Genomic DNA, 12,583 nt, shown 5'->3' with positions numbered 1-12,583 from the left:
AATTAAGGATGGTGCAATGAACTATATACACTTATATGAGTAAAACTGGTGCAACTTCTTAGAAGTGGAATTGCTAGGTCAAAGGAAAAGTAAATTTTTAATTTTGACGAATACTGCCAAATTTCTTTCCAAAATAATGTTGCCCCAGTTTATACTCCTACCTGCTATGTAAAAAGAGTACCTGTCTGATGGGTAAAATCACATCAGTTCTTAACCGACAACATGTTTTGCTTCAGTCTGAAAATCAATAAAGGAAAATGTCAGCTGAAGTCTCAGATGTGCAGAGACCTCTAGTCCACATTGAGATAGTGGTCTAGTTTCTCCTGCCTTCAATGTCAAATCTAGGTGGTACTTACACAGCTACCTGACAAACTTTTTGCTTGGGTGCGTTCTTACCCCTCCTCTCTCACCATAAAAGTCATGGATTCTTAGAGAGTTGAAAGGGGAACAAGGGAGCATCCAGCCCCAAACCCTTTATCAAATAAGAAAGCTGAGGCTTAAAAAAGTTACCCCGCTAAGACAGTGACAGACTCAGGACCAAACCCCAATCCCCATAGCATCCCGTCCAGCTGAGGCCAGACATATTTGTTCCAAGAAATGGCTTGGTTCGTACTTCATCAGTCTACGATCCTGCTCCCATAATTACTTCTAAACTTTCTGCATCACAATCGCATTTGAGCTATCTCAAGTGTAGTTAAGACATTAAGGGGACAGAAACCCAGAACATCATTGGAAAAAAAGACAAAGCAAACATCAATACATCTAAAAGGAGAAAAAGTTCAACCAGTGCAATCGTACTGTGCATTTGACTTATTATTGGTGGAGTATGAATTCGTCTGTGAAATAGTACAAAATGATAAAAATTAATCATATTTAATAAGTTTAAAACAATTCAAATTGGCAGATAGGTTTAAAAATAAATGAAGGCATTTATGCTCTACTTAAATGATCAAATTATGAGCTCTTACAAATGGTATTACTTAATTTAAAGCACAAATTAAAGCGGGTTAATGTATCAAATTAAAATACAATCAAACACTTAGAGGATATGCACAATCTCCTCGATAAAAAACAAAGCCTCATAAATGGAGCATGACAAAGTTTTAGGAGGAAGCTGGGACTGTAAGAGGAAAACCGGCTTCTCTCTCCTTCTGTCATTCAGACTGATGTTGATTTCCTACCTCACAGAATAGGGACAGGAGCTACTTATCCACTTATATAAAGAAAGCTCTTCTGCCTCATCTGCCTGACTTACCGAAGTTCTCAGTCACTGCTGTAACGGTCACTCTGGATGTGAACACCAGGATAGATGAGGCCCACCCTCTCAGGTGGTCATAACCTCTGACTTGGTACTCCCCGGCAGGAAGGGATGGGACCACACACTGGAGAAGGGTATGGTTGCCAGAGACACCCACACAGGGGAACATCCCAATAAAAATGTCAACGTTCGCAGCTCCTGAGATCCCAGCCACCGAAAACGTTAAGACGTCATCAGTCTGAGAAACTGAGAGCAATTCGGGGGTGAAGGCGTCGCTGTAACCAATGACGCCCACCTGGTAAGAAAGTCCATCTACCTCTATGTCCAGGGCAACGGAGCCATTCCCTGCAGGAACAGCGCACTGGATGAGCTCAGAGCTGAGGTTCACAGTCAAGCAGGCCCGCTGGCCAACGTAGACTAAAGTGGAGTTCCATCCCCTCAGGGCTGTACCCTCCAAGGTCAAGAGGCTTCCACCATGGAGGCTGAAATTCTTGGGGAAATAATGAAACACTTGAGGCAAAATGTGGAAGTGTCTGTAAACGTAACCAGAGCAAGCATACCCATATCTTGTATGAAAAACTGACAGGCAGTGGGGTCCTGGGGCCAAGTCACTGATCCAGCATGCCACGTGGCTTGTATTAAAGAAAGTCACAGTGCAAGGAAGGAGATCATCCACAAACACCATTGGTTCATCAGCCGCGGTACCTAACCTCTGACCCCTAATCAGCACTGTGGTCAGAGACCCACTGATGGTCGTGGTCCAGGCGTCCAGGACAGGAGTTGTCTCTTCACACAAGAAAAGAGTGCAATTCCCCTGACAGGCACCGGGCAGCCCATTAACCAGGACAGTGACATTCAGGGTGAAGGAAGTGCCAGGCAAGGGGTTACCCACTGGGGTAATCCGACAGAGGACCATCTGGTCCCCCAAACTCAAAATCACACAAGTGAAAGGACCTGAAATGTCAACCTGAACTGACCTCCTGCTGGAATTGAGAGCCGAGCCCCTCACCGTGAGTACTGTCCCTCCACAAGTGGACCCAAGTGTTGGGGAAATGGCTGTTATCTGAGGCAACACCACAAATTGCTGGAGCACCGCAGACATGTCAGCAAACCCCATCTGTCTCTGACGTACTTGGAGAGGATAGATGCCTGCCTCCAAACTGTGAAGAGGAAAAGCACACCCAGACAGGCTTGTGTTGCTACTGGGAGACTGGGTCTCAACATCACAGCTCAAGTTCCCCAGAAGGACCTCTGAGTTGGAGAGATTCTGCCCTTCCATGTAGAGCCTCAGGCTGTGATTTGTGATTTCTCCTCGCGTGGCTGTGACTACCGGGGTTGCTGCCATTTCATATGTGAAGATGAAGCCCTTCCCCACCAGGCTTGGCAAAGGTTGGTGGGGGAAGGGCTGGCTGCCAGCCCAGACCTCCACAGGGGCTGGGGCACCAGGCGGCAGGGGGGCTGGCGGAGTCTCACACCAGACCTTCGTCTCCGTTGAGTTCACAATGTCACAGGACCGATTGCCCACGAGCACCCAAACCAAAGCTGGGTCCCTGCTGAACCCTCTTCCTGAGATGCTGAGGATGGTTCCACCTAAAGCACAAATATTGAGAACAAAACTGAAAAGCTGGTATTTCAGAACTAGGAACTCACAGCCCCTGTGTGAGCCCCAGCAGGACTAAGTAAAAGATGGGGTAAGTGTTAGTGAAAGTATTTCACCTCACCCATCGATGTTGATGTGTGATCATTTTGGCAGGAGTCAGATGGGCTAAATTTCACATGATAGTAAAACAATATAAATTGTCCTATAAGAGGAATGTTTATAATATTTAAGACAAAATTTCCAAGTATGTTTATAGATCCTAGAAACCTCCATCAACTTGGACACTAATGAAAAATCAAATTTCTTGAAGTGCTCTTGTCATCTGCTATATTATCTAACATGTCAGTCTATATGATTCTACAAGTTATTATGTAGAAAAAGGATATGTATATTTCATATACATATGTATACAACATATACATAATGAAAAATCAAATTCTTTAGTCTTCTTGTCGTCTGTTGTATTATCTACCCTAATATTCCATATTATTCTCTATGTTATTATGTAGTATATAGGTATATTGTTCTACATATATTAAACTTACTAATGAAAAATCTAATTTGTTGAAGTCTTCTACTTATCTTCTATATTATTCTATTAATATTCCAGTATTCCATATATTATGTAGTCATGTGTGTGTGTGTATATGACATATCAAGAAGAAATGAAACATTGAAACATGCTTGTAATTTTGCTGCTGTATTCATGGACATTGTCTCACTTTCTTGTTGAGGCACAATCAAATCCCATCTTCAGGACAGGGATGGGGGCAACATACCCCTTATCATTATCAAATCAGTGGTATAGCCAAGCAGCTTTAAAAAGGATTATACTATGTTCAAGAAGGATAATGTGCCTACTATATAGCACAGGGAACTACTCAACACTCTGCAATAGCCTATGTGGGAAAAGTATCTTAAAAAGAGTGGATATATGTATGTGTATAACTAATTCACTTTGATATACTCCTGAAACTAACACAACATTGTAAATCAACTATACTCCAATAAAAAAATTTTTTTAAAAGGATAATGTGTTATTTCATCCACTGTCACAATGATTATCACAGGCAAACATATAGCTTTCAATTTTTTCTGAAAATGAGTAGTTTTCTAGATTTCTCTATTTGTCCTGTCCTGACATCTCCCATATTGGCATTTGTGTTTCTGACTCTGTCTCATCCTTCATCTTCATCCCTAGAGCAAGTGAAGACGTCAAAGACTCATCCCTCTTGTCCTTGAATATGCAGTATCAAAAAGGCTCTCAGGAAGCTCTTCTCTTGTTTTCTACTGTTGTTTTTTTAATCGAAATATAGTTTATCTAAAATATTGTGTTCATTTCTGATGTACAGCAAAGTGATTCAGTGATATGTACTCGAGATGTGCCACTTTTTAGATGTTTCAGCCTCCTTCCATTAGGAAAAAAGAAAACCAGGCACATCTCCTTATCGTAAAAATTCTTTAATTTCCTGAACTCACTGGGCTAAGGGATCCTGAGTTTTCACACCCTCCAAAGTATGTCACTCAGTTCCCAGTGCAGGGGAAAGCACCTCTCCCTGCAGCCCCTTCTCTGGTCTCACCAGGAACAAACTCTGAATATCCAGGGAGTAGACTTGCTGAATAAATAATACCAGTCAGGTCAAAGCCACTCACCCAGAAGGGACCCACAGCAAGGCTGGATGCTGAAGACTTCTGTGATGTACTGGATGTGAAGATCCACACTATAGAAAATGGGGAGATGGTCATGAAATAACTGAGAGTCAGAAAAAAAAGAGAAAAGAAGGCACGAGACAGCGGAGATGTATGTATTGGGGAGAGAAAAAGAAAGGAGGCTGTGATGGAGAGCACAGGTGAGGGGCACTGTCCACCAGAGAAGGAAGGAAACGTGAAGAAGAGAAGCTATGTGGGATATTTTCCTGCTCCAATATCAAGTGGGCACATCAGCCTCATAGTTTAGCTACTTTCTGGAATGAAGCAAGGGAACTTCTGGAGAAAGACTGGGCAGAGGGACTTCAGGGTAAAGAGGACTGAGCACGGCTTGTGCAGTAATTAAAGCCATTTATTCAAAGCCCAAGACACCGTTATTATTAAAGGTCTTAGTGAAATCACAGTCTCTTATTAAGCACAGACTCTTCCTCCTCACATAGAGATGCCCATCCCATCCCATCCCAACCCAACTGAGAGACATGACGTCTTAGTTCCAGAAAGTTTTCCTTTCCCCAACTAGTAAGCCAAAAACTGGTCTTGAGAGTGAACTGTCCTATAGGGTCTCCAAGATTTGTTCAAATTTTAGGGCTCTCATATGTTTATCCCTTAACTTCAGAAGAAGAAAAAATAAAGACCTAACTCAAAACTAGAATTCCTCAACTGAATCGTTAGACCATCAACAGACTTAAAATGAATGGCAAGGGTCCACCTCACCCTTGTGCGTGAATATGGGCCCCATTGATGGAGACTGAGATTCCGTGGAGCCCAGCAGGCAGCGGGGGCAGCACCACCTCCAGGCCCTGAGCTGCCTGTGCTCGGACTTGAGCTCTGGTGTCCCCAATGTGGACTTGAGCATCCAAATCCGTGTGGTTCATTGGCAGCGCCATTCCAATGGAAAGGGTCTCACCTCCTGTGTTGAAAAGAATCCATTAGCCCCTGTGAAGTGGATTTGTGGTCTCAACCATTTATTCAATTCTAAGATTATCTTTTGAGATTAAACACATGGTTAGCCCTGTGCATAATACTCTGATTAAGAGTTTTAATGCCGAGAATTCCCTGGCAGTCCAATGGTTAGGACTTGGCGCTTTCACTGATGGAACCAGGTTTGATCGTTGGTCAGGGAACTAAGATCCTGCAAGCCATGAAGCGTGGCCAAAACAAATAAAATAAAAATAATTTGAAAAAGCTTTTAATGCCAACCTAATTTTTATCATGAAACTTACAACTCTTTTAATAGAGCTACAGCCTATAACTTCAAGGGCATAGAAAGAAAAATTGTCAGGACAATTGTACACAAGAGGCATTAATTCACCTCCATGCAAAGGCAAATCAAGTAGTTATGATGGTCTTCATAACCAGAAAATAACACTCCATGTCCTTTTTGTAGCCTCTACTTTTCTGAAGATAAAAGTCTAAAGCTCTGTCTTGATTATGCACTGAGCCCCATAGCAATGTTATATATGAGTGCAGTCATTTGCAGTTACAGAGCCCTTTCACCCACATTATCCCATTTGACCCTCACACTGTCCTGATAACGTATGCAGGGCAGTTAGCAGGACTGGCATTTTGCTTTCAAGGAAACTAAGGCTCAGTAGCCCAGGTCTCAGAGCTGATTAATGGAAATGTGAGGGCCTGAGTCCAGTCTTATGTCTCAATACCTTTTTTAGTTTATTAGCAACTCTACTAAAGTGCCATGTGTACTATGGACACTACATTTTATCTCATATATTTATTGAGTATCAAGAGGAACAGATACGGCTATCAGATGTTAAATGAAGTTTTGCAGGGTATGTAAAGCAGATAGGCTCTAAAAGGTTATAGAAAATCTGCTTATTGGGGCTACATTTAAAACAATTAGGTGTGTAAGAACTTGAATTTGGCATTGGCGGACTTTTCAGCTAATGGATCCCAGCCTGCTGTGAAGAAGAAAACCACATGGGGCCAATGTAGAGAGGCCATCTTTGGCCCATGTATACAACACCCAGTATCTGGCAGAATGATGGTGCTCACTTCAATAAAGCATTTACTGAGTGCTACTCTGTGTTAGTTCCTGGACTAGGTACTTTTATCTACTGATACTTTATCTCCATTTTTCCCAATAACGTTGAAAGACTTATTCCTACCTAACAGTTGGAGAAGCTAAAGATAAAGGAAGTTAAGTATTGTGCCCAAGGAGTGGTTGAGTTGGAATTCATTCAGATCAGGCGCTGATGGCAAAAATCACACTAATGGTCTCTCACATCAAATCCTTCCTCCTCCTTCCCTGCCCCTCTTCTTTTTTCTTTGATTTCATCTTGGCTCTATTGTCATCAGCAGCAGCAGCATCTCCTGGATGGAGATATGTAGCCCTCCAACTTTCAGAAGAAGCTTTCCCAATAGGGCACCACTCACTGTGGGTTTTATAACAAGTTCTTCTTTATTCTGCCTGTAGAAAGATCTCATTGCAAGTGTAAATCCTGCAAATAATGCATCATGTTGTATGTATCAATAACATGAACTCCTTGGGCTCTTGGTCAATTGTCAAGCTAATCTGAGATGCCTTTGAGGCACTGATGCAATGTATTTATTCTTTTCATTATAGGTGGGAAATTTTATTAAGAGCCAAAATCACTGAAATCTGAATAGAACACAGAGCTCCCTCCTCCCTTTTCTACTTCGTTGGGAAGAATCTATACCACTAAGGAATTTTACACACTTTGGTCGCCTCAGGCAGCAAATTCTTCTTCTGCACTATCTGAGCTGAATAATATTGAGAAGCTAAAGGACACCTCCCTTTATGTACTCTTGAGCAATGGAAAATGAAAATAGTACCAGAAAAATTTAGTCCAGGCTGTTTCTTTAGGAAATTTGATGGTCTTGTATAATAAACCTTTAGACATGTCTGCCATAAACTCTGTCAACTGGCACCCAATTAACCAGAACACAGTGCTACCTGCTACTTTTCCAAATCTATATGTTATGACATGATAATAAATTGTCATAATTCCATCCTGTCATATCATCTGAATCATCAAAGAAAGATTAAATCATTTCATGTAGTTGGATGCTAAAGAATACACTCTTTATATATATGTCTCTCAAGGAACAAGTTAATCAGAATATACTATTTTCTAATCATATCAAATAACTGCTATGAAAGGATCTGCTGCCCCAAATGCTATTTTACAATAAACTGTAAGTGGCTGCGTGCTTGGAATCTGCAACCAGACTGCCTGAGTTCAAACCCCAACTCTGGTACTTACTACCAGGTTGTTACTACCAAATAACATCTTAGACAAGTAACTTATTCTCTCTGTTCTTTAGTTTCCTAATCTGTAAACTGAGGCTAATAATTCTATAAATTAATGACAAAGATTAATGTCTACTATATGTCTGTGCTATTATTATTGGCACATAGTAGGTATACAATACATATTTACTGAATTTTTAATTTCGAATTTCCATGTCATTTTCAGGATAGAAATGGTCCCAATTTTACAGAGAGAAAAATAGATATAAGGAGATTTATTCAATGATGGCTAAGAGGAGAAAATCAGTCTCCAGGTTTTCAGAAAAATAACTTCCATCCAAAATATAATACTATCTTCAATAAAATTAACAGGCCATTGTTTGCCTTTTTATACAATCAGTGCTCTAAGCTGAAAAGATCCTGCAGGATCAGGTACTTTACCTGCTATGCCGCTTCTGTTTCTGCTGAGAGACACGATTACTGGATTTAAAGAGGAGACGTAAGTAAATGCCTTGGGAAGAACCACAGAATGGTCCCCTCTGATCACAGTCACATTCACTGTAGGTCCATCTTCCCCCTGAAAAATTAATTTTTAAAATCAAAACTCTGGGGACTCCCCTAGTCATCCAGTGGTAAAGAATCGACCTTCCAATGCAGGGGACGCAGGTTCGATCCCTGGTCAGGGAACTAAGATCCCACATGCCACGGCACAACTAAGCCCACGAGCCACAACTTTGAGCTCTTGCATCTCAACGAGAGAGCCCGTGTGCTGCAAACTACAGAGCCCACTCGCCCTGGAGCCCTTGCGCCACAACTAAAGAGAGAAAACCCACATGCCACAAATAGAGAGAAGCCCGGGTACCGCAACGAAGAGACCACACACCATAACAAAAGGTCCCACATGCCTCAACGAAGATCCCGTTTGCCACAACTAAGACCTAACACAGCCAAAAAAATAAGGAAAATAAATAAATAAATATTTGTAAAAAATAAAATAAAAATTCTGTAAATAAGACTGAGTTGAGCAAAGTCCATACAGAATTAGTTTAAAGGGTTAATTTCAAGAAAATTGTTTTTAAAGACTATATTTGCTACTTTGAAGTCTCTCTGTGTATCTCTCTCTGTCTCTGTCTCTCTCACATGCACACACACACAGTGACAAGTGCTTAGAATAGGCAAGTGCAGCATCCAACAGATTAAAGAGTAAAGAAGAATGATTTGCAATTAACACACCAATTGGTTCTGCAAAAAAAATGCAATTTCAAATAAACATCTATATCTAGCTAAACTATACATCAAGTGTGAGAGTACTTTGAGATATTTAAGTACTAAGAAAACTTCCCTCCCACATTTTCTTTCTTGGGATATTTCTTAAGGCTATTATCTTATAAAATAAGCAATAACCAAAAAAAGAGAAAAAAAACTCCAAGAAACAGTGAGGCTACTCAGAAGAGCAGTCAAGGGAAATACTAGGATGAAACCTATAGAATAAATCTAGAAAACACCAAGTTAGATTGAAGCAGAAGAAGAGGGAGCTTCAAGAAAAAAGAGCAACCGACATAATGAAATTTTTTTAAGATAGAGGATTTTTATAATAAGGAAGACATGAAAAAAAAAAACTCTAGGGACTTCCCTGGTGGCACAGTGGTTAAGAATCCGCCTGCAAATGCAGGGGACACAGGTTTGAGCCCTGGTCCAGGAAGATCCCACATGCCGTGGAGCAACTAAGCCCATATGCCACAGCTACTGAGCCCGCGTGCCACAACTACTAAGGCCCATGCGCCTAGAGCCCGTGCTCCACAGCAAGAGAAGCCACCACAATGAGAAGCCCACACACCACAACGAAGAGTAGCCCCCGCTCACCGCAACTAAAGAAAGCCAACGCACAGCAACGAAGACCCAACACAGACAAAAACAAATAAATAAATTTATAAAGTAAAAAACTCTAAGAAAAAGACAAACTATAAAAATTATATATTGCCTGATTCTGTCAGTATCATTCAAATAGTTTAATAATGTAAATATGGTTTACTGATTTAACCAACAAATGACACAGTAACTATATTCAAAGGAATTTAAAGTGGTTGTTTCAGAAAGGGGGTACTGAAGAATGGGGAAGTGGGTACGAGAGAGTATGATTGTCTTACTATTTTCTTTTGAACTTTGCATGTATTGCTTTGTTCAATTAAAAGTTGGCTTTCCTAATTTTTATTCTCTCTAGTAAAAGAAATTCAAACAGTACAAATTTTACCCATTAAAATGGTAAATATAGCTAAAGTGCTGATACTCAATGTTGGCCAAGGCACCAGAAATCAGACACCCACACAGCGATGGTGAGAGTATTATTTAAAAAGAGTTTCAGACAACTGGATATCCATGTCCAAAGCTTTATATCTCTGTGCTGTTATTGTTGGCACATAGTAAGTACACAGTAAATATAGGAAATAAGAAATTTTGGAAATTATCTAAATGTCCAATAATGGGAAATATACAAATTATAACACATATTAGAATTGCATGCAGTTTATATATAAAAGCTAACATTTCATAATATTTGAATAACTGGATGAGATAAAAATATGGGACCAGAGATCAAAGATTATTCTGAACCCTCTCTTCTTCCAGAGATCTTTATTGTTCAGCAGACAGCCTTCTTTGGGGGTCATGGATGTGCTAGGAATCTTGATGGCACTGAAGTGAACTCTGAATAGGAAGTTCAATTTCAGCTGTGAGCATGACTCTCACCCACAGCACCAGGGAAGGGTCTGGACCAAAAACTCTTATGCCATCTATGGGATAGCACCAGCTGAAGAGGGATGGGAAAGCTAAGGGACTTGTTTCTAAGAAACAAGGGAAGCAGTAGGGACTAACTAGGAAGTTATTTCATAGGAACCAGACATTCTAGAGGATTCCAAGTTCCACCAGTCCCATCCATGCCAGAAAACAAAACTGCTAATGAAAACTAAGTTATTTTTTTACTTGAGAAAGAAGCGAGATTCTAAGATATATGTCTTGCAAACCAACACTCAGAATGTGCACTAGGTAAATGTATTTACTCTGTGGCACTAATAATCATTAAGAGTATGGACTGGGACTGTCTGGTTGTCTTCTTTTAAAAGAAATTAACTGATGCTAATTACAAGCCCCATTGGCGGGTCAGCTTCCCAATTCATAACAGAAGTGCTTCCATGTAAGCAACATAAGCATGCTCTCATGATGAAAACGTCATGTCAGTTAACTTAGTTCGAAGAAACGATTCACTGAGAACCTTACACTATACGTTAATAATGGTCACTCACTCAGAGAGGAGATGCCAAAAGATTCCACTTACCTTGGGTGGAACTTTGCATTGAATTCTTCGTGAATTGCTTGTGGTGACATTAATGGCACAAAACTGGGATCCAAATAAAACCAGGCTAACATCTTCCAAACTAGAGCCTCGGATGGTGGCCCAGAGCCCTCCTGTACAAAAGCAGCATTTTCAGATAGGACACACAGCCATACAGATAGACAATAATTAACTATCCACAAGAAAAATAAATGAAATCAAAATATGAAACTCCTTAGTCAAAACACAAGGCATGTTCAAACTGCAGAAAAAGACTGAAGTTAAAAATATAAACTACTAAATAAGATGGGAGATACAGTGACTGAAGGGCAGAGAGAAGGAGATATTTAAGACTAAAACATAGAGATAAAACACAGCCATGGAACAGAGAAGTATCAATAGATGGTCTCTGGAAACTGCTTCTGCTCTAGATTTTTGAATATCATCCCTGCCAATTCTATAAAACATACTCTCTTCCTAAGAAACCAGTATAAGAGAGCAAGTGTAAGACAGTAGATAGAGCAGGGGGCCCAGAGTCAGGGCTATAGACTCCTCTACCACTTAGAGCAGATCATATGCATTATTGTCCCTGAGTTCACTGGTCCTCAACTCCCTCATCTTTTTTTTTTTTTTTTTTTTTTTTTTTTTTTTTTTTTTTTTGGCCATGCCACTCGGCTTGCAGGATCTTAGCTCCCCGACCAGGGATTGAAGCTGGCCCTCAGCAGTGAAAGCTCAGAGTCCTAACCACCAGACCACCAGGGAATTCCCACTCCCTCATCTTTAAATGACAGCCTTAACCCTTCCAGCTTTGTGATTCGATACCACAGATTATGTTCTGGTCGCCATGATGATATAGAAGTGACTGTCATTGTCACCAAGTGCTGCCAGGATTTTGGTACTGACCACTGAGGAGGAGCAACCTCAGAAACCCCCATCTCCTCACCACAAACTTCAGTAAGAGAAGGAATGGCACCAATCGCACTGATATCACGGCACACAATACCATTTGGAGGAGCAGCCCTTGATCCAGCTGATGGACAGGAAGCCCACTTATTGTTGATGAGCAATGATTCTGGTCTGCCATCTTTCCAGAAAGGGATATAAGAGAGGCAATGAAGCCATCAAATAGAGACACATACCCCATGCCAGTGGGGAGAGGCCACAGAAGCAAGGTTGTCATTCCCAAATGTGTAAGGGTGAGAAAGGAAATTTATACAATCTGATGAAACTCTTTCAGGAGCACGTGACTAAATGGAATATTACCCTGAAGTTAAATATATAAATATGCCCTTAAGATTCAGGACAAGACTACAATAAACTTCTAAGTTAAAGAATAACATTGAAGAAGAGCCAACATACAATAGCAACATAAAAGATACAATATCTGGAAACAATCTTGACAAGAACAATTCAAGAGTATGAAGAAATGTGAAGAAAGCTTTGAAATGCTGCTGACAAACG

General features: G+C 40.7%; 1 protein-coding gene across 1 annotated transcript in view; it reads right to left on the bottom strand.

Annotated features, from left to right (window-relative positions):
* Positions 1–12,583, bottom strand: part of PKHD1 (PKHD1 ciliary IPT domain containing fibrocystin/polyductin) — a 426,879-nt gene that overhangs the window by 361,979 nt on the left and 52,317 nt on the right. Inside the window, exons 27-31 of the mRNA XM_060110064.1 lie at positions 11,126–11,256; positions 8,236–8,371; positions 5,280–5,475; positions 4,512–4,579; positions 1,256–2,848 (exon numbers count right to left, since the gene is read on the bottom strand). Of these exons, the coding sequence (XP_059966047.1) occupies positions 1,256–2,848; positions 4,512–4,579; positions 5,280–5,475; positions 8,236–8,371; positions 11,126–11,256 (2,124 nt within the window). The remainder of the gene's footprint in view (positions 1–1,255; positions 2,849–4,511; positions 4,580–5,279; positions 5,476–8,235; positions 8,372–11,125; positions 11,257–12,583) is intronic.

The sequence above is a fragment of the Mesoplodon densirostris genome, chromosome 10 (assembly GCF_025265405.1).
Source record: "Mesoplodon densirostris isolate mMesDen1 chromosome 10, mMesDen1 primary haplotype, whole genome shotgun sequence".
NCBI lineage: Eukaryota > Metazoa > Chordata > Mammalia > Artiodactyla > Ziphiidae > Mesoplodon > Mesoplodon densirostris.
This window is presented reverse-complemented; position numbering and strand designations above follow the sequence as displayed.